Here is a 22,658-nt window from a genome sequence, read left to right as displayed (position 1 = left end):
CTTAAGAGAGAGTCTGGCAGAAAGCCAGGGGCTGCAGGCTGGCCGATTGATTCTGGGGATCAGAGCTGATTACGCTTGTCCCCCAATTAGTATAAAGGTTGCTCCACTGCTTAGCTCAGGCCCTCAGCTGCTCTAAGGGAGTTTTCCCTCCTCCTTGGCAGTGCCTTTCCCTTGGCACTGCCCCTCCCTCACCAACTTTCCCCTCCAAACTTTACTTCCTCCTCACTGGGGGCTGCACCTTTGGCTGGAGAAGTCACCCCAGAGAGGATACTGCCTGGCTATCCAGTCCCTATTAACTTGGGCAAGGTGGCCCTAGGTAAAATTCCAAAGGCAAAGCCAGGTTTGCACTATGGAAATAAGCTCTGTAGATAGTACTTTTTTTGGTGGGGTGGCAGGGGTAGGGGTGAGTAGGAATACCAGGAGGCAAAGTTGGCAGAGGCAGGACTAAATCCTGGCAAGCCCAAATTAAGGAAGCTGGGTTTTCATTTCCCCTCCCCAAGTGCTCTCAGGCTGGCTGTCCTCAGGCAACAGAGGCTGTGGGTCCTCTTCTCGAGCCTCTAACCGTATATCTGAGGACAGGGTTCCCTCTCTGTGTCACTCACCCATCCCCAGGCCCCTTCTTTCAGGTCACTGGAGCCAACCAGGACTCCTAATTAGTAGTCACTGTATCCCATGTGCTCTAACCCCAGATTCATAGGATACAGAGATGGTCCAAACTGGAGGAATGGACTTGGCCTGGTTCAGGGGAGTCTCAGAAACCTGAAAGGGAAGGGCCACTTACCTTGGAGAGGTAACAAAATGGGCCAATGTTGGGTTTTTATTTTAAAAGTGACCCTGAGGATCAGCCTCAGTTTCTTCATCAGTAAAATGAGGATAGTAGTATCTGCTTCATTGGTTTAAAGTGAGGCTCACAGAGATGATGTTTGTAAAGTGTTAGATGAGTCCTTTTTCTTGCTTCACACATTTCCCAGAGAGAGCTTGATTCTCTGCCTTCTTGCAATCTTTTATGGTGAACACATAAGAGTTGGGCTGTCAGTCCCAAAGACTGTAGGGCCCTAGAATAGATACATAGAATTGTCTGATCGTGCCTGCTGTCTTAGGAGTAGCCAGGTGGTGCCATAGTGTACAGAGCCTGGGCCTTGAGTCACATTCATCTTCCCAAATTCAAATCCAGCCTCAGACACCTACTATATGTGTGACCCTGGTCATTTCACCCTGTTTGCCTCAGTTTCCTCATCTGTAAAATGACCTTTTTGTAAGGAGTTAAGTGACTTGCCCAAGCTAGTTAATTATTAAGTGTCTGAGGCCAGATTTGAACTCAGGTTCTCCTGACTCCAAGGCTGGTGCTCTATCCACTGTGCCACCTAGTTGCCCGCCTTGTGCTACCTAGCTGCCCCAAATATTCACATTCTAATGATCTGCCTGGCACAACTGTTTTTCAGTTGTGTCTGACTCTTCATGACTCCATTTGGGGTTTGGGGTATTTTTGCCATAGACACTTGAGTAGTTTTGTCATCTCCTTTTCTGGTTCATTTTACAGATGAGGAAACTGAGGCCAACAGAGTTAAATGACTTGCCCAGGGTCACACAATTAGGAAGTGTCTGAGTCTGGATTTGAACTCAGGAAGATGAATCTTACTGACCTCACCCCTGGCACTCTATGCACAATGGCACCACCTAGCTGTCCAGTCTGGCACACCATAGGTGATTAATGTTTATTGATTGATTGATTAATGGGGTTTGAGGGGGTGAAAGAATGGTATAGGAAAAAAATTTACTTAAAAGATACATTTCTTAAAATTATGATCGTGGTTTTTAAATTTTTTGGAGACATGGTCCCCCTTGGTAGTTAGTCTGGTGAAATCTGTGGACCCTTTCTCATCACATTTTTAAAAGTATGAAATCAATCCATAAGATTGAACAGGAAATTAATAATATTGAAATGAAGTTATAAAGAATGTTCTTGCCTTCTGAGGAGGAATGGGGGAGGGGAGGGTGGGGAAAATTATAAAATTCAAAACCTTACAGAAAATGATGGGTAGAAACTACGATTGTAGATAATTGGTAAACAAATACAACATCAATTAAAAAAAGAAACAGAGAACCAGAGACAGAGAAAGATTAAAAGACCGTTCAAGTGTCAAAAAAATATTCTGAGCTATCAAATGAAGAATTCCTGATCTAAGCATTGGCTCTCTGGGAGAGAGGAGAAAATGTAAACAATGTAAAAACAAAAAATATTGATGACATTTCAAAAAACATATATACACATTCTGCAATCTCAGAAGGGGGTTGGGGGAACCAGGAAAGGCTTCCAGCTGAAAGTGGGATTTGAGAAAATGATGAACAGAAGAAAGGTTCTAGAATGAAAACTCCTTGTCTTCTTGGAAACAGCCTTCTTGAGGAGGTTGGGAAGAAATGTAAGGAATTGAAGAGAGAGCCAAAGGGACTGGCCACTCCAAACCCTTGTTCATGGTTTCCCCCATTTCCACCCTCAAACAGGACTTGGGGTATGAGCTGGGTAGCAATGGCCTCCTGACCCATGGCTGGATCTTCAGATGTCTCTTCCTAGGATGCACCTTCCAGGAAACCCAGGGAAAGGCTGAGTCCTGGGATACCTTAAGTAAGCCCACAACCAGTCTACCAGCTGACCGCATCCTGACCTCACTGTCAACACAAGAAGCAACCCCACCAGAGCTGAAGTTGTGGCAAGTGAAGGAAATGCCTTCTGATAACAAAACCCTGTCCCTTCCAAGGGTGAGGTTCATTCTTCCCCATTGGCCTCACCTTTCAGAGGCCTCTGCTACTTGGCTGACATCCCCAAGAGGAGAATTCAGCACAGAATACCTTGTGAACCTGCCCTGGATCATGCGATGTCTCCTGGCTCTGCTGCTGGGGGCTCTGAGTGGGTTTGGTGAGTGGCGGGGGGGTGACTATGAAGGAGGAAAACAGCGAAGTTGAGAAAACTGTGCCAGAGCATCAGAATGAGGGTCCCATGGCATATATATACATATATATATATATGTATATATATATATATACATATATATATATATATATATATATATCTTGGTCTGGACTCTCGGGAGTCCTTCCTCCAAGCCACCCGTTCTGCCCACACGTTCCCTTCTCAGACCCTGATTCCCATCCAAGTCTTAGAAGGTAGGGCACCCCCAGGACAGGTAGCTTAGCCCTCCCCTTCTGATTCTCTTAGAAGCAAGGGATTAAGGCTGTTGAAAGTATCCCAGCTTGATCCAATCCCCAATCTAAAGTCTCTCTGGGTATCTCCATAGGAACTAAGGCATCATGTGGGGTCACACAGCCTCCTGAACTCTCAGGTCCTCTCCATGGCTCAGTCATCATCTCCTTTACATTCTCCTTTCCCTGGGTGCTGAGCTGGAAATCCAAAATGAGAATTTCTTGGACGAACACACACCTGTATGGCCAAGAGATCTACAGTTCCACATCCCAACCCCACCTATCTTACATGGGCCAGGTCTTCCTCAACTGGAAGCCTGAAGACCAGAATGGCTCCCTTCTCATCCAGGACCTGAGGAAGGAGGATGACTCTCACTATTATTGCACAGTCTGGGTTTCCACCAAGAGCTATGGAACTAAGAGCCTATCAAACTCAAAGGGGGAACCAAGTCAAGGTGACTGAGGGTGACTCTCCATGCTCCCCCTCCAAGTAGAGATTAATCTTTTCAATTCCCCCAAGACCCCACCCTCAGCCCAGTTCATGGAGAGCAGCTTCTGAGGGGATGGGGGATTAGAGACTCCCTCACTTCTGTTTTCTGGGACATGGAACTCCCGGAAAGAATTTGTAGTCTATTGGGGGAGAAGATATATTTTGATAGATAGATAGATGACAGGTGGTAGAGATAGATATGTCTAGATATATAGTCAGTTGTATTTATATATACAAACAAATACAAAATAAGCTATATAGAGGATCAAAAGGAAAAAAATGAACAATGGGAAGGCACTAGAATTAAGAGGGGTTGACAAAAGCATCAGTGACACCCTAGAGGTACTTGGTTTACTTCTTGATCTGTGTTTTTGTTAACTTTCTAGTCAGAGGATCTGGGGAAGGGGAACAAGAAGAAAAGAATCATTTTCCCATAAGTGCTCTCCCACCCCCTAAAGACCTGGGTACTTCTGACTGGGTGGCTCCTCTGGGTGCCCCCTGCAATCTTGAAGGTCCCTTATTCAGCCTGTAGGACAGGAAGGAGACTGTCACATTGGAATAATGGAAGGAGGAGAGTGAAGTGCAGGGAGCTCATCCCTTGCCCCTCATGCTGACTCAGTTCCAGGCAGTACAGAAACAAAGGTGGGTGCGGAGCCCGGCAGCCCTTATCAAGCAATCAGCCAACAGGGGTTTGTTAAATGTTGTCTAAAAAGGCAAAGTCTGCTATCAAGGGGCTTACGCTGTATAATATATATGCATGTACTATGTATGTATACAAGAAAATGCATGCTCATTTGTGAGAAGGGGGAAGGAGATTTGGGAGGGGGATCTGGAAAGGTTGGGGAGTGAGGGTCCCCTGAACTGAGTTTTGAGGGAAGGAAAAAGATTCTAAGAAGTGAAGTTAAGGTATGTTCTAAGCTTGGAAGATAGTCAATACAAAGACTTAGAAGCAGGAGAGGGAGGGTGTGTGTGTGTGTGTGTGTGTAAGCACGAGGGCCAGTTTGACTTTATTGTAGAGTGTACAAAGAGGAAACTGAGGCAGAGAGTGGTTAAGTGACTTGCCTATGATCACACAGCTTAAGTAACTAGACAACATTTGATCTCAGATTTCTCAGTAAACCAATATTTATTAAGCACCAAAGGAGTCTCTGCTTTTAGGGGACTCACAGTCTAATGGGGGAAACAACAGAAGGCACTTCGATATAGTATTTTTTTTAAGGTGTTTTTTTTTTTTGCAAGGTAAATGGGGTTAAGTGGCTTGCCCAAGGCCACAGAGCTAGGTAATTATTAAGTGTCTGAGACCGGATTTGAACCCAGGTACTCCTGACTCCAGGGCCCGTGCTTTATCCACTCCGCCACCTAGCTGACCCCGATATAGTCTTTACATTTGCTTCCATGATACTCATAGATCCAAATTGAATGTGTTGAAAGAAGAAACAGATCCATGAGGAAGAAAGAAAACATTAGAGATAGCACAATTATATAATACATGAGACAACTTTTCAAAATTTTAAGATAAAATCTTTAGTCTTGGTTTAAACTTCACCTTTCCTTCTCTGGATACAGATGGCATCATCCATCATGGATTTCCTAAATTGCTCCCGATTATTGCCTTGATGGAGTGAGCATGCCCATCAGGGATGATCAACCCCCATGTTGTCACAGCAGCTCTTTTAATAATGGCAGAGAATTGGAAGTTGAGGGGAAGCCTATCAGTTTGGGAATGGGCTTATAGAACAAGAAATCTTGAATGGTCAGACTCTAGAGAAGCATGGGATGAGTTACCAGATCTGATGCTGAGCAAAGGGAGAAGAACCAAGAGAACAAGGTACACATTAACAACAATTTTGTGAGATGATCAACCTGGATGGATGCAGCTCCTCCCAGCAGTTCAGAGAGCTAGGACAACCATATTAGACTGGCTGTGGACAATGCTTCCCTATCCAGAGGATGAAAAACAAAACAAAGGAAAAAACCTGACAGAATCTGAATGAACACTATATTCACTTTTTAAATTTTTCTCATAAGTCTTTCTTTCCTATCTCATGAATTTCTTTCTTTTTCTTGAATCCTAATTCCTCATACTGAAAATGACTAATCTGTAAACATATGATATTCAGACTGTTCGCCCTGAAAAATATGCATATGCATGTGGATGAACATTGAAAAACATTCATAACATGTAATTGGAAAAATATCAATTGAGAAAAAATAAAAATAAAAAGTTTTAAAATAAAAAAGCATGTATCACTAAAAAATGTTTGGGTTGATCTAGTTTTAAAAGGTCTCCCACTGCATCCAGGGCCCTCTCCAGTCATCCTGATCTGGAGTCACTAGATCCAAAAGGTTCCAGATGGGGCAGCCAGGTGGTGCAGTGAATAGAGCACTGGCCCTAGAGTCAGGAGTCCCTGAGTTCAAATCTGGCCTCAGACACTTAATAATTACCTAGCTGTGTGATCTTGGACAAGTCACTTAACCCCATTGCCTTGCAAAAACCTAAAAAAAAAGAATGGCAAAAGGCTCCAGAGAAGAAAGTGAGGCTTGTGACTCAGCACAACTTCCCCCACACACACACTCACTCAAGCCCAATTCATGTACTTGTCATGGCATGAGTTCTCTGATGTCAAGGTGTTCTCTGAGAAAGAAGGAGAAACAACATCAACATAGTCAGTCTCACTGTGGTGGGAGGGAGGCAAGATCCAAGAGCAGATTATTTCATTTTGATTTAAAGTGATGTCTATGCTGCTTGGAGAGGGGTTCAAGGCAAGAGGCCTTTGAGCTTCAATGTCCTCAGCCTGCAAGGAACAGATTGGCATCAGTGGGCATCAGTGGGGGCACACTGCACAGAGGAAGATGGCATCATCTCCAGGGTTCCCAGCAACTCTTGGATTCTATGAATCACAGACCCTCGGGACCCCATCTGGTCCAACTTGCACTTGCTCCCACCTCAAAGCCACCTCCCGGCCAATGGCCATCCAGGCTGTACCTTAAGACCTTTAGTAACAGGGACTGCTGAATAATTCACTGGCTCTGAGGGAGCCACTCACCTTTTGAATGGTTCTCTGATTTTATAGGAGACATGCTGTCTTTTATGAAATATTTTTTAAGTGATTCTGGACCATACTGTAGGTCTCAGTCCTGTTTCCTGATTGAATCCCCTTCTTTGGACAAGCTGCTGGAAGGGGCGGGTTTGGGTCATATTTTTGCATCCCTAATACAGAGCAGAGGGCCTTGTACTGAGCAACTGAATGATAAAGGTGCAATGGAGGTGAATACACCTGGGCTCAGGTCATCTGAAGAAGCAGCATCTTAGGGAATAAAAGCAGGTGTGGACTGATGAGAAGAGGGCCAGGGATGTGGGGGGAACAGTCATGAAGGGCCTGAGTGTGAGACCCTGTTCTGCATCTGATCAGCCTCAGTTTCCTCAACAGCCTAAAGAGGAGAAGGCTCAGGTTACAGGACCAAATGAGATGGGGGATTTATCAATAGACTTTAAATAACTCCATGTATGTAAATCCTTACAGTCATCAAGACAGTCATCCCCTAATGGGAAAGATAAAATTTACCTCATTAGATGAGCTGTTGGAGCAGATCTTATCTTAGGAAGCAGAAGGACAAGAGTTAGAAATCAGTAGCAGGTCTGTCCTGGGCAGGGAGCAGTGGGAGTTCACATCACTTTCTTCCTCATTTCTTCCTGACCCAGAATTCTGATCTTTTTCCCAGGAAAAAGTAGGAGGAGAGAAGGTTGTGGGATGGATGGGGTGGGGGGTGCAGCTTGACCATCATCCTCAGGAGGAAACTCCTCCTCAGTTCTGGACCAGCAGTCTTGGCACCAGAGGACTGGCATGGAGAGGTGCCAGGTTAGCCCATTGCAGATTTCCCTGACTCCTTAAAAGTCTGAATGTGATTCTGATTTTCTGCTAGATAGCTTCCTCAGTAGCAATTTCCAGTCAAGGGGAGGGGCAGGAGGATCCCAGATCACCTACAGGAAAGCCCAACAAAGAAAGACACCCATGTTCCATGTACAGTGCCATGAACTAGGGGAAGGACATGACTCCTGGAAACAAGTCCCTGTTCTGCAGGCCTGGTTTGGCTAGCTTGGGATGAGTGATGCTACAGGCCTGTGGTTCAGGTTCAGGAGGGGATGTTCCTGAAAGGGGGGAAGGCACAGGACTGAATTCTAGAGGAGTTTTGCAGGGCAAGGGGCCCCCAGGAGAATCAAATGGCCACTAGATGATTCAGTCAGTATTTATCCTTACTGCAATTGGAAGGTGAGGAATTGCTCACTAGCCCTCGAATAAATAAATATCAAACGTGATATGAGATGTCAATAAGAGCAACTTGGGCCTCTGAGCCAGAAAAGTCTTTGGGTCCCCCTAGATTTCATGGAGAGATTTCTCCCCCAGGTCTAGGCTTCTTTTCCCTCTGTCAGGGCTTCTCTCTAAAGTACAACCACCTCACTGTTAATCCCTTTACCCTTAGATACTATGATTCTCCTACTCAGTTATACTTTGCAGTCTGGATCTGCCTCAGTGGTCTTTTCCTTCCCTTGGTCTCTCACTAGGTGTTGAGTAATAATCTCTTTCCTTCCTCTCTGCAGCTCCTTCCATTCTTTACCTCTGCCTTCTTGAACTTCTGTCCCTTTGGTTGAAGGGCTGAGAAAAATGGTTTGGTCTAGTCCCCAATGGGGAAGTGAACTCCTGTTAACAGGAGGAATCAAGTGAAGGGATGGGGAGGATGGCAGCTCAGAGGAGGAGCCACCCAAGAGAATCAGGGTGGGAAAGCAGGAGTTTGGGAAAGAGTCATAGAGCAGGTCCTAGAAGTGGGTACAGGGAGCAGAGGAAGGTTCTGGCCTCTCTGCCCCATTCCAAGGAGCAGACTAGCAGGGAGGAAAATGAAAGGAAGCATCATCCTACCTCTGTGGTTTTTTAATGATCACAATGACAATTACTACAATCGCAATGACAGTTGCAATGACAGCAATGATCCATTTAAGGAAGGAAGAGCCATTATCTTCTCCTGTGGACAAAGAAGAGAAAAAGAACCTTGAATGGTCCTGAGGGGTCTCCAACATGAAGCGTCCTAGGGTGCAGTGCCTAGGCCTCTGTACAAAGTGTCTTAGTCACCCAAAGTGAGTTTTAAATTATTGCTGTTATCACATGCAATATTCTCTTGGTTCTGCTCATTTTACTCTTTTTCATTTCATACAAGTCTAACCAAATTTTTCTAAGATCATCGAGCTCATCATTTCTTCCATCATATTCATTCACAACTTGTTCAGTCATTCCCCAATTGCTGGGCATCCCCAAAGTTAGAGTTCTTTGTCACCACAAAGAGATCTGCTATAAAGATTTGGAAACATAGAAGTTCTTTGCCTTTTTCCCTAATCTTGAGAAACAGATCTACTAGGCAGTTTAGTAATGCTTTGGACATAATTACAGATGGCTCTCCAAAATGGTGGGGTCAGGTCACAGTTCCACCAACAGTGAATTAGGGTCTCAATTTACCCTTGTCCCCTTCAATATCCACTGCTTTCATCTTAATCATTTTGGCCAATCATCTCAAGGTTGTTTTAATTTGCATTCCTCTTACTAATAGTAAGTTTGAGAATTTTTTTTACTTTATTATAGATTGTTTTCATCAAGAAACTGCTTGTTCATGTTCTTTAACAATTTATCAATTAAGGAATGACTCATATTCTCATAAAGTTAACAGTCCTTTATGTATTTGAGATAGGAGACTTTTATCTGTCTATAAAAATTATTTTCCTAATTTTCTGCTTTCCATCTGATCCTGGCTACATACGTTGTACTTGTATAAAATCTTTTAAATTTAACGTGATTGAAATTATCCATTTTATACCTTACATTGCTCTCTATTTCTTATTTATTCATAAATTGTTCATCTACCCTAAGTCTGATAGGTAACATATTCCATTTCCTCAAAATCTTTTTTGTAATATCTCTTCTTTTATATAGGTCATATATCTATTTTGACCTTATCTTGGTAAAATGATATAAGACACTGGTTTTGCACAATTTCTGCCAGACAGACTGATTTCCAGTTTTCCCAACAATTTTAACCACATTTTTTAATTATCATTTTACAAATAATGAATTCTTAACCCCAAAACTTAAGTCTTTCCATTTCTCAAATTCAAAATTACTGTATCTGTTTGCTGCTGTAAATCATATCTACTCTATTCCACAATCTAACTTTCTATTTCTTAGCTAGTACTAGAAAGTTTTGATAATTACAGTCTTATAATATAGTTTAAGTTCATTCCTTTACATTTATTATCTTTAGTTCCTTGAATATTCTTGATTTTTCATTCTTTCAAATACATTTTGTTATTGCTTTTTCTAATTTAGAAAAATGGTTTTGTTAATTTAATTGGGATGGAATTGAATGTATAAATTAGTTTAGGTAAAAGTGTCACTTTCATTATATTGTCCTGACTACCCATGAAAAATGAATATTTCTCTCATTGTTTAAACCTGATTTTATTTGTTTAAAAAGGTTGTTTAAAAAAATAATTTTGTTAATTGTGATAGGTGTACTTCCAGGTATTTTATACTGTCTAGGGTTATTTTATATGGGCTCTTACTATTTTTTCTTGAAGGGTTTTGTTGGTGATATATATAGGAATGTTGATGATTTTTATGGATTTACTTTATATCTCACTACACTGTTAAAATTATTAACTGTTTCAACTAATTTTTTAGTTAAATCTTTGGGTTTTTCAAAGTCTATCATATCATCTCCAAAAAGAAACCATTTTATTACCTTATTCTCTATTCCAATTCCATCTATTTCTCATTCCTCCTTAGTTTTTTTTTTTTCTTTTTGCAAGGCAAATGGGGTTAAGTGGCTTGCCCAAGGCCACACAGCTAGGTAATTTAAGTGTCTGAGGCCGGATTCAAACTCAGGTACTCCTGACTCCAGGGCCGGTGATCTATCCACTGCCACCTAGCTGCCCCTTCAATCCTTATTTCCATTGCCAGGATTTCAAATACAAATATTAAATTATATTGGTGACAGTGGGAATCTTTGTTTCACACTGGGAAGGCTTCTAGCTTATCCCCCAAGACAAATAATGCTTGAGAATGGTTTTGAGATGGATGCTTTTTATCAATTTAAGGAAAAATATATTTATAATTTTAAGTGTTTTTAATGAATGTGGTACCTTATCAAAAGCTTTTTCTGTATATGTTGATAAAATTATAACATTTTTACTTCTATTATTGAAAGAATCAATTTATATATAATAGTTTTCCTTATGTTAAACTATCCCAGCATTCCTGGTATAAATTCTACTTGGTCATAATGTACAATCTATATGATTGTACTCTTAGCTAGTACTTTATTTAGAATTTTGACATTCATGTCCATGAATAATTTTCTTTCCTTGTTTTACTCTTCCTGGTAGGTTCATGAAAGTAGTTTAATAGGATCTCTTCCTGGCCTATTATTTCAAATAATTTATTTAATATTGGAATGAATTGCTCTTTAAGTATTTGGCAGAATTGACTTTTCAATGCATCTGGTCTTGGCACTTTTTTCTTAGGAGGCTCATTCATGGTCTGTTCAATTTCTTTTCCTAAAATCAGTCTATTATTTCTTCTTCTGTCACTGGCAGTAGTTTTCTGAGCAGTTCTCCTGCCTCTCATTTCTCACCTCTCTAATTCATCCTTCATTACCACTGTCCCCATCTAATCTTCCTTAAATATCATTCTGATGATGTCATTTTTCTCCTCAAAAATCTTTAAACGAGTGTGTCTCATCTGGAATCTGGGGACCTGGCCCTGTCACCTGCCATCTGAGGCAAGTTCCTTCTCTTCTGGACATCAATTTCCCAATCTAAAAAATGACATCGTTTGGGCTACATGATCGAACTCTCATCCCAGCTTTACTTCCTAAACTTGCCTTTTTCTCCCTCCACACTAACGTAGTTAAATTCTTTCACAGTCTCCTTACTGGTCTTTCTGCCTCCAGTCTTTCTTCCAATCTATATCCTTCACCTTTGCATTTGAAGAGCTCCATGTATTGCCACTGAAGAAAATGGTTAGCATCTGCTACAGGATGGACTAAGGTTTGCTCATGAAAGTAAGTTTACTACTCAGGGCAAGAAGAGATATAATTCACTAGTACTTAGTATTAAGTTATTTAGTTATTAATGTTAAGTTATTTAGTCTATAATTTTCTTTGCAAGGAATGGTGTTAAAGTGACTTTCCCAAGGCCACACAGCTGGGTAATTATTAAGCATCTGGGGTCACATTTGAACTCTGATCCTCCTGACCCCAGGGCCGGAGCTCTATCCACTACACCACCTAGCTGCCCTTAGTCTCTACTTTTCAATTTTTTCTTCTTGCATTGGGAGCAATAGAAGATGCATTTGCTATTTCTGTTTTCTGAATTTTGGGGTCATATTTTTAATTCCTTAAACCATGATCAATTTTTGTAAAATGCCACACACCCCTGGGAAATAGGTATATTCTTTACCATTGCTATTCAGCAATCACCAGAGGTCTATCATATTAGATAAGTCATTCAGAGTTCACAGCCAGTCAGGGAGCACATGTATTGATTGACAAGTGAGCTAATAGGTCAGTGAATTGAGGCAGAGGTGAGAATTAGATCCAGTCACCTCTTGCTAAAGCAATTTTCAACTTTACATAGAAAAGAGCCTGGTTCATACTAGGCAAATATCCGTGTTTTCTTTTCATGTTACAAAGAGGAAATATGTCAATGAAAAAGTGAGTCCCTTTGCATAAAAGGAGACAAAGTTTAAATTCTCCTTCCCATCTCCAAAATTTCTCTTCAAAGGGAATCAGGGTCAGCCCTCTCTGCAATCATGACTCGTACTACAACCAAGACTAGACTCCTCCATGTGGAGCCATGGACACAAGTGAAATGGTAGGAAGGAAAGACCAGGTGCTCCCAGGACAGGTGTGTAAGTTGTTAGTTGAAGAAGCTACAGAAGAAAGAGGATGATGTGTCACTGGGACGGAACAACAAAAATCAGAGACTTGACCTTCAGCACTTAGCCAAGTGACTCAACTGTCCTGACCTGGGGGACCAGACTACAAGCCCCAAGGAGAAGGAGAAATACTCACGGGCCAAATTCAGTGTGAATGGATCACTCAGGATGTGACTGACTGGGTTCCAGATTCCACACTGATAGGGTCCTTGGTCTTCCTTTGTGACGTTCTCTACAGTAAGTGTCCTGTTATCTAAAGATAGTTTAATCCTGTCACCAGATGAGGAGGCACTGGGGGAGAACCACTGGAATGCAACATCTTGATTGGAAGTCTGGCACATCAAGGTGACATTGTCCTCATTCTCCACTGGGGCCACGTTGCTGCTGCTGATGGTAGGTTTGCAGAGTGAATCTGTGCAGAAAAGACAGAAAATGACTTTTTGGTCTTAGCCCTGTGTCCAAGCATTAGGCTAAGAAGCTGAGATATTGCTGTCATGGACAGCTCTTTCTCTGAGGTAGGCCAAGGCTCTTCCTATCCTTAGGAAAACATTTATCTGGGAGTTGTGGCGACCGACCAAGATGTCTCCTGGGACCTAAGCCCCTGTGGCCAAACTCCAATAAGACAAGGCAGGTTGGTCCAGGGATGAGAGACTCCACTGCACAACTGCACCTGTGGCCTCTCCAGCTGGCAGGACATGGAACTTGAAGGAGCCACATTTACCTCCTCACCTTGATGAGGACACTGTGCAGGTCTGAGAGGAATTGCTAGGTACAGGCCACGGGGCCTGGTAGTCAGAGAGGAAAAGGTTACCTTACTTCCAAAGGAAGAACAAGGTTGGGAAAAGATCAGTTAGGAGAGGGAGCAGGAGACCTCCTCTGGTCTCGTGGTTTAAGTCCAGTGGTTTCTCACCCATCAATGCCCTCTCCATGCCCAGGACTATCTTGCCCACGGGATAAACCATACACACAAAGAAACTTCTCTCCCTTTTCCTAAGAAGTTTCCTTTCTTACAACATGAGACAGTATTACTGTAGGAAAGTAAACCAAGAGTTTTGGTGTCCCCTGACTCTTCATGGCCCCAAGAGGGTCTCGACCTGGCCTTTCCTTATCCCTGGATTCTTGAAGTTGGCAGGTCAGCCTTCCCATGAGAAAGGACAGTGTCCTAGAGGAATTTCTGGGACAGGTTCAGCAGGATCCCAGGATTCCGGCCTTGGGTCATCCTTCCAATGAGAACTAACTTGGAAATATTTCACCTTTTCAGACCTCCTTTCGTCCTCATTTTGGCAGAGTTCCCCCTCCCTCCCGTAGTCCTTATTAACAAGTTTAGAGAGAGGGAGAATGTGCCTCATTTCTAAAAGAGAAGCTGAGGATGCCTTATATCCAGTCCCGTAAGGCCAAGTGGGACTGGTCAAGAACCGGGCAGGGCTGTTGTCAGCTAGCCATGCCTGGGGTGTGGGGAGACATGAGGGCAGCAAGCAGGTTCTGGCGATTTCATGAAAGTACCCTGACAGACCTTGTGGGCCTTATGCCTGGCATGGCAGAGTGACTAGTGTTGAAATGAGAAATGAAAAACCCAAGTTCAAACCATACCTCAATTATTTGACTTACTAGCAAGTCATCTAATTCACCCATGCCTCAGTTTCCTCACCTGTAAAATGGGACTAACAGTGCCCACCTCATAGTGAATGGGAGGGACAATGAGAGCATCTATATAAAGCTCTTTGTAAAACACCAGGTGCTGCATAGACAGGAGGCATTAAATGGGCATTGACTGGAGAGAGAGAGGGGTATGACAGGGTTCTAAAGTAATGCCTCCTGCCCTGGTACCCAAGTAACTATGACAAGAGTTAAGGAGAATGGATCGCAGACGGGGGGGCAGGACACAAGTCCCCTGGAGACAAGATGTGCCTACTACACACTGCACAGCAGTAGAAAGAGTCTTGGATTTGGGTCCAGAAGGCTTGGATTCGAATCCTACCTACATGACCTTGGCCAAGTCTCTTCCCCTTTTAGGCCTCAATCTCTCCCTATGTAAAAGGAGAGTGCAGCATTATCCTCCCCGTGTGACTTTTTCCAAGGCTTGCTCAAAGATTCCACCATCCCAGGGCCCTGAAGTCAGGAGGACCTCAGACACTTAAAAATTACCTAGCTGTATGATGACAGGCAAGTCACTTGACCTCATTGCCTTGCAATGCATCCCAAAACCCCGATTCCATCATCCCTCATTGTCAGGTTTCTCTACCTTTCTTTATGCCCCTCCAAACCACACCATCTTAATTCTCTGTGGATTGAGTGAGGTCACTCCTTTCCTCAAGGATCTTCAGGGGTTCACTATTACCTTCCATCTCGGGGTCAAAGTCCCTTAACTTATGTTCAGGCCCCTGTACTCCCTTCAGTCCTTTCTCAACCCATTCCTCTTCCCCTTTGTATCTTCTGACCAAACTCAATGACTATCTGCCTACAAGGGTACCCCAAGCTCTGGCACCTTCAGCCAGAGAAGCAGGGAGTGCTGGGAGCTGTACCCCCACCCTTCCATTTCTCAGATGAGGCCATGGAGAGTCATGGAGCTGAGGTGACTCTCCTGAGATCCCACAATAAATGTGATCCCACCTCTAGAGTTCTCTCTTCTCTCCTTGGCCTCACCACTCCACAGAAGCAGGGAGCCCTGGCGGAGCCCAGCTCCCCTTGTGTGTGTGGGAAAAGGTCTGATCTGCTGCCTCCAGCCCTGACTCTTCAGGGGAATTGAGGCTGTCTTGACCTCACCCAAGTCTCAGCTCCTCTTACTGGGTGCTCTTGGGTCCCTTTCTTCCCAGACTGTTCAGAGAGTCCCAGGTCCCAATCCAGTTCCCAACTGCTGCAGTGTCCTGTGCTGAGGAGGGAGCTTTGCCCCCCCCCCCAGTCTAGCATGCCCTCTTCCTGCCCCCCTTTCACAGAGCCCCTCTCTTCTTTCAAGGTTCCCCTTAAACAGGCCCCTCCTGATGCCAACACTGCTGGTGCTCCCCTGCCTAGTGCCCTCGCTACCAAAGAGAAGTCAAGAGGCTCTGGGTTCTAGTTCTGCCTCAGGCACATACCAACTGCTAATATTAGGCAAGCCCTCCCTGCTTAGGACCCAAGAGGACCCACTAATACCAAGTTTTACAGACCAGGTTCAAGCCTTTACTGGTGGGAGGTTGCCTCCCCCAAGATTCCCTCTCCCCAGGAATTCATCAGCCTGGGACTGATTCCTAGTTTCCTCGTATTTATTGACACATTTCCTCAATAGGTTCCTTAAGATTAGCAGCTCATTTTTTTTCTTTGCCTTTTTTGTCCAGTCCTCAGCCCATTCATTGCCTATCCATGTAGCAGATGCCTAATAAATGACCAACAGATTGAGGATTCCCAGGCCCTTCCTCCCACACTATCCTCTGCCCAGGACAGACAGACAGACAGATGCGATGACCACGAGGGTCCTCCACAAACATTGGCTCCTGCCTCTCACACTCTAGTCACTGAATGGCCCCTGCCCCAGACTGATGACAGAAGTAACCCCCCCCACATGTCTGGGGCTGTGACCCCTACCCCAGAGACACCACAGCCTCAGAGCTAGAAATCCCCCAGAGACCTCTTGGGCATCTTGTCCTCTGGGTCTCAGAGGGCATCTTGTCCAAGTCAGGTCTGACAAGGCATCTCCAGTCAAATATCCCCAACAAATGGTCACCTAGATTCCCCAGCTGGGAACGTCAGTCACTCCTGAGGTCCCCCTCTGTGCATAGAGGGCAGCTAAGGCAGTCAGTGGATGGAATGTTGGACATGAGGCTCAGAAAGGCCTGGAAGCAAATCCTGCCCCAGTTACTGACTAGCTAAATCTCTCAGTCTTTTCTCTCATTTATAAAATAAAATTAGTACCTAGATCACAGGGTCTTGGTGACAATCAAAGAAAATCTAATACATAAAGGACATTGTCCACCTTTAGGTACTTTGTGAATTCTGTCATCTACTCCCCAACTGCAAAGCTCTCCTTGGGAAAGTTGCCCCAGAAACCTTGTCACTCCCCACATTGCTCAGCATTTGTTCTCTCCTCATCTGGCTGAGACCCCCTGTTCCAATCTGTCCCTTCAGAGAAGGCCTGGGCCCTGCCTTCTTGGCCTTTCCTCTAGAAAATGGAGGCAACATGGGATCCTCCTTCTGGGCTCGCTCTCCTGGCAATGAAGTCTCAGGATGCACAAGTATCCAGATGGTCCTGGGCATTAGGTAGCCAGGTCTCTGGCCCTTGGAGAGTAGACACTCTGGATTGAGCTCTGCTGGGCCCAGCTGGCACAGGAGGGTGATTGTCCTCCCCAAAACCACCCCCAGAAATGTTCCCCTTGTCTCATGGTCTTTTGAGTATCTTGGGGCAGGTGAACTTCAGGAAGGTTTCACCAGCCTTGGACACAACTGACCAGGTGCCATTCTGAGCCCTCAGGGGCCTCTCCTAGTTTCACAGTACATCCTAGGAAATCTGGAGGGAGAACAAGTTACCCTCAAATACTGACTACCTGGGGCCTCAGATGATGGGGACCTCTGAGCTCTCCTGTGACCTATGACCAGACTGGTCTGGATTTAGGGGGTTCTCACCTGTTTGATATACTTAATGTGAGGGTGCATCATGTTTGGATTCTCTCTGCTCCCTAGGAAAGGAACTTAGGGGAGACCTCTCATCCCTCACAGAAGCAGGGTACTGGAGTGACCCCCTGAGCCGGGGATGGGCAGCACTTACCGTACACTGATAAATGGCCTCGAGCCATGAGCGCCTCACCACTAGTGAAGTTAACAAGTTGCACCACGTAGTACCCCCTATCACTGAGGGTGAGGTTGGGGATGAGAAGGGAGCCGTTGGAGAACACTCGCTCACTGATATCTGCTGGGGTCTGTATTCTAGAAGGAACGATGTAGACAGCAATCTGGTCGAGGCCTTCTGAAGATGACTTGAACCAAACATAGCTGAGGACCTTTTCTTCTGGGAAGCCCTGGATGTCCAAGAGGACGCTGCTCCCCACGGTACCATAGGGTGGGTTTGGTACAACAGTGAGGAGAGCATCTAGAGCAAGTAGTGACAGGATGCAACAAATAAAGATGTACCCTTAGAGGGGAGAAGGAGGCAGAGGTCAAGAGGGCCCCCATGCCCTCCTGAGAGCCCCAGGTCTCTGAGCCATTCCCAAGACCTAGTTGTAGTCAACTAAGCCTGCCCCAGGATCTGATGGGAACTCACTGGAGTATGTTTGGAGGGGATTCATGCACCTAACAGATCAACCCATCCCAGTCTCTGCAGAGGATCTGAGAGCTTGGTCTGGAACCCATTTTAAGCTCCCTCCTTCAGAAAGAATCTGGCAGTGTGGGAGGTCAGACACAGAAGGGAGAAATGTGGTGGTTGAGGAGAGAAATCAGAACTTACACCTGGATAGGACCTGATCTCTGAATCAAATGCCCTTTTACAAGTAAGGAAATTTGAGTGTCAGAAAAGGTAATATTGTGACCACTATTAAGTAAGAAATAGCAGAGGCAGCATTTGAACCCAGATATTCTGGTACAAAACCAGGGAAAACTTTCCTTGCTAAAGTCTGGGTGCAATTGAAGGCTAACAGAGTTGGGCTCACAAATAGCCCTGGAGGGAAGATGGTGTTTGTTCCAGGTAAACACAAGCAAAGTGGGAGAAGTGAAAGTAATGCAGCAATGGGGCAGCTGGGTGGTGCAGTGAATAGAGCACAGGCCCTGGAGTCAGGAGGACCTGAGTTCAAATGCAACCTCAGACACTTAATAATGACCTAGCTGTGTGGCCTTGGGAAAGTCACTTAACCCCATTGCCTTACCAACCCCCCCCCCCAAAAGAAAATAATGCAGCCATGTTGCAGCTTGCTTCAACTTGGGGCCCACAGCGATGACCCCCCTCCTGGGGGTGGGGGAAGCTGAGAATGAGGAGTCAAGCCACCACTGCTTTATGCCTCCAGCTCAATTTTATTACTGCTTAGCTTCTTCATATATACTGTTAGGTCTTCCGGGGTAGAACAAAGAAAATGAGGGAATGGGGGTGCACAAGCGGTATGGGGGTGCATAATGGTGTACATGCAGCGTCTTGCATTACAGGATAAGGGGGTATGTTAGGGGGGAGGTGGTAAAGCACAGCTGTGTCCTGTGCCCTTGGGCTGTGGGGTGGAATGACCAGCTCCCAAGGACTCTGGTGCACCTTATTTCTCAGGGTGGCATACCAGCTCCTGAGACTGTCCAGGTGGCAGGGCTGTTAGAAATGACCTGTGTTATGGCTGTTAGAATAGCCTGTGTTCCCATATTGCCATGATTAGAAAGAATGCAGAAAACTGGAAGACATTTTTATAGCTAGTGCCTCTGATCGGGGTCTTGTTTCTTTTTGTTTCTTTGTTTGTTTTCACAAGGCAATGGAGTTAGCTGACTCGCCCAAGGTCACACAGCTGGGCAATCATAAGTGTCTGAGGCAGCCTTTGAACTCAGTCTCCTGACTCCAGGGCAGCTGTTCTATCCACTGCCACCTAGCTGCCCCTAAAGGTCTCACTTCTGAAATATCTAGAGAACTGAGTCCACTGCGTAGGAACACAAGTCAGTCTCTAACTGATGAATGATCCACGGATATAACCGTTAGCTTTCAGATGAAGAGATGACAGCTAGCTCTGGCTATATGAAGGCATTCTCCTAAACTCAGAGAACTCCGAGGTCCCGGCTCACACCCATGTGCTTGGCTAAGATGACAGAAAAGGAACGTGATCCATGGGAGAGGACATGGGAACACTGGGACAGCAGGGCACGCCATCCAACCTTTCTGGAGAGCAATTTGGAACTGCGGCCAAAAGACGATCCACCTGGCTTCACCCTTTGGTAACACCACCAGCAGGTCTGTATCCCAAAGAGAGCATCAGGAAGGGAAAGGGCCCACGTGGGCAAAACTATGGACAGCGGCTCTTTTAGTAGTGGCAGAATTGGACACTGGGGGACCCTCCCCGGGACGCCGCGTCTACGCGGGGGGACCTGGGGCCGCCGAGGCGCCGCTCTGGGCCCGGGTCCCGGGTGCGGCCCAGCTGAGCGCGCGCGTCCCGTCCGGCGCCCGCCCGCCAGTCACTTAACCCCACGGCCTTCCTTGCAAAAACAAAAAAAGGTAGGAAATTGTTCCTCAGCAAGAAACTGCGCGTTCATATTCTCTGACCATTGATCCATTAAGGAATGACTCTCTTTATCTATTAAATATGAGACCTTGATCTGAGAAGCTATGAAAAGCATTTTCCTCATTTTTTATTTTCCTTCTGATCTTGGCCTCACGTGTGCTATTTGTACCAAATCCTTTGAATTACACGTGATTGACATTAGCCATTTTATATCTCACCTCTTGTTTATTCCTAAGTTTTTCACCTGCCTTGAGTCTGATAGGGAATAGATATTTCACTGTCTTCAGATTTTCTTGTCATCTCATTTTATCCACTTTGACCTTACCTTTACAGTAATGGTCATTGCCCCAATTTCCACAGATGGCTTTCCAGTTGTACCACCCATTTTTAACCACGTTTCTAATGTTTATTTTACAAATAATTTAAATCTTCTCACCAGTCAAATACAAGGTTACTTTATTAATTGTGGCTTTAAATGATACATCTTCTCTGTTTCACTGATCTATTTCTCGATCACTACAAGATCATTTAAATATGTAGAATCATTCAATAAACACCACATAAGATCTGGTACCACAAAACCTTCTTCTCTACGTTTTCTTTTCATGAGTTCCTTGGATATTCTTAACTTTTTGTTCTTTCAACTAAATTTTTAAAAATTCAGTAAAAATTATTTTGATGACTAGGGCAGAATTGAATACATAAATCAGGCTAGGTAAAAATTATAATTTTATTCTATTCAATCTATCCATGAACAATTCATATTTTTTCCTTATTACAAATTATTTTATTTGTATAAACAAAGGTTTTTTAAATATAATTTTGTTTATTTTGGTAGATGTATTCCCAGGTATTTTATACTGTCTAAAGTTATTTTAAATGGACTATCTCTCTCTCTCTCTTTTTTTTTTTTAGGTTTTTGCAAGGCAAATGGAGTTAAGTGGCTTGGCCAAGGCCACATAGCTACCTAATTATTAAGTGTCTGAGGCCAGATTTGAACTCAGGTACTCCTGACTCCTGGGCTGGAGCTCTATCCACTGCACCACCTAGCCACCCTTTGACTTAGCTTCAAAAGATCTCTCACTGCACCTGGGGTCATCTCCTGTTTCCTGATTCCTAACTGGCCAATGGACAAGACTCCAAAGGAGAAAGTGAGGCTGGGGACTTAGCTTGGCTGCCCCCTCTCTCAAGCCTAATTCACATGCTTGTCATGGCATCTCCTCTCTGATCTCTCTTCTTTGAGAACAAAGAAGAAACACCATCAGCAGGGATGGAAAAGCCAGTCTCACTGTGATGGGAGGGGAGCAAGGTCCAAGAGAAACAGCTTCTGTGAACCAGGGGAAGACCATAATACATACATGGTGCAGAACCAAGCAGATCATTTAATTTTGTTTTAATGTGATGTCTATCATCCTTGGAGACAGTTCAAGGCAAGAGGCCTCTAGGCTTCAGGAATACCATCCTCAGACTGCAAGGAACAGACTGGCATCAGTGGGGGCACACAGAGCAGAGGAGGAGGTATCACTCCTCTGGAGTCCCAACAATTCTTGTAAGGTATGAACTACAGACCCTCCAGGCCCCAGCTGGTCTAATTTGCACCAGGAGCACTCCCCACACCCCCAGAGGCCACTTCCCAGCCAATGGCTATTCAGGCTATACCTGAAAACAAGGGGCTCACCACCCCTGAGCAAGGTCACTCACCTTTTCAATGGTTCTTTGATGATTCTGGACCATACTGTAGGCCTCAGTCTTATTCCCTGAATGAATCCTCTTGTTTGAACAAGCAGCTGGAGGGGGCAAGGTCTGTGCCACACTTTTGCATCCCTAATACAGAGCAGAGGTCCTTGTGCTGAGCAAATCAGTGATAAAGGTGCAGTGGAGGTGAATACACCTGGGCTCTGGTCAGCTAAAGAAGCAGCCTCTTAGGGAATGAATGCAGGTGCAGACTGATGAGAAGAGGGTCAGTGGGGGGGGGCAGTCATGAAGGGACTGAGTGTGAGACCTTTCCCTGCTTCTATCAGCCTCAGTTTCCTCAACAGTCTGATGTGGAGAAGGCTCAAGCTATGGGGTCAAATGAGGTAGGAGAAACTGGAGGTTTTAAAGTGCTATGTGTTAGGGCGGTTAGGTGGCGTAGTGGATAAAGCACCGGCCCTGGAGTCAGGAGTACCTGGGTTCAAATCCAGTCTAAGACACTTAATAATTACCTAGCTGTGTGGCCTTGGCCAAGCCACTTAACCCCGTTTGCCTTGCAAAAATTTAAAAAATAAAATAAAAAAATAAAGTGCTATGTGGCTATAATTGTTATCATCTAATTTCTGTCTATTTATTTTCTATCAACTGGGTCAGCCCCGAGTGGGAAAGATAAAACTTACCTCATCAAATGACTTCTTGGGAACAGATCTGACCTGGGGAAGCAGAAGGACAACAGTTATTTATCAACAGCAGGTCTGTCCTGGGCAGTGAACAGGGGGGGTTTCACATCACCTTCTTTCTCATTTAGAGGAAGTGGGAGGAGGAAGCTGTGAGAAGGCCCTTGGAATAGAACCAGCCTTATGCGGAAATGCCTCCTCTGTGGTAACTGTCCTGGACCAGCAGCCTTAGCATAGAGGATTGGTATGGAAAAGTGTCCAATTAACCCACTGCAGATTTCCCTCACTCCTTAAGATTCTGATTTCCCTTCAGTTAGATGCCTCAGTAGCTATTGGGTTGCAGAGGGTACCTACAGGAAAGCCCAGCAAAGAAAGAGACCCATGTCCCATGTACAGAGCCATGAACCAGTGAAGGAATAAGGTTGAGGATATGGCTCCTGGAAATAAGTCCCTGTTTTGAAGGCCTGGCTTGACC

The 22,658-nt window shown here is 44.7% G+C and overlaps 1 protein-coding gene and 1 long non-coding RNA gene across 2 annotated transcripts; one reads left to right on the top strand and one right to left on the bottom strand.

The window, feature by feature from the left end:
• Nucleotides 1-6,446: 6,446 nt before the first annotated feature.
• Nucleotides 6,447-18,969, bottom strand: LOC141508701 (cell adhesion molecule CEACAM1-like). Its single transcript, XM_074217545.1, has 5 exons — nt 18,891-18,969; nt 17,405-17,767; nt 12,806-13,081; nt 8,605-8,707; nt 6,447-6,483 (listed from the first exon to the last, which is right to left on the bottom strand). Exons 1-5 carry the CDS (start codon nt 18,967-18,969, stop codon nt 6,447-6,449), a joined length of 858 nt encoding a protein of 285 aa, XP_074073646.1.
• Nucleotides 18,970-19,654: 685 nt separating this feature from the next.
• Nucleotides 19,655-22,126, top strand: LOC141509691 (uncharacterized). The gene is made up of 2 exons (XR_012474696.1): nt 19,655-19,807; nt 20,730-22,126. It is a non-coding gene; the product is annotated as an uncharacterized LOC141509691 (long non-coding RNA).
• Nucleotides 22,127-22,658: the final 532 nt, after the last annotated feature.

This window comes from Macrotis lagotis, chromosome 1, assembly GCF_037893015.1.
Source record: "Macrotis lagotis isolate mMagLag1 chromosome 1, bilby.v1.9.chrom.fasta, whole genome shotgun sequence".
NCBI classification, from domain to species: Eukaryota; Metazoa; Chordata; class Mammalia; order Peramelemorphia; family Peramelidae; genus Macrotis; species Macrotis lagotis.
This window is presented reverse-complemented; position numbering and strand designations above follow the sequence as displayed.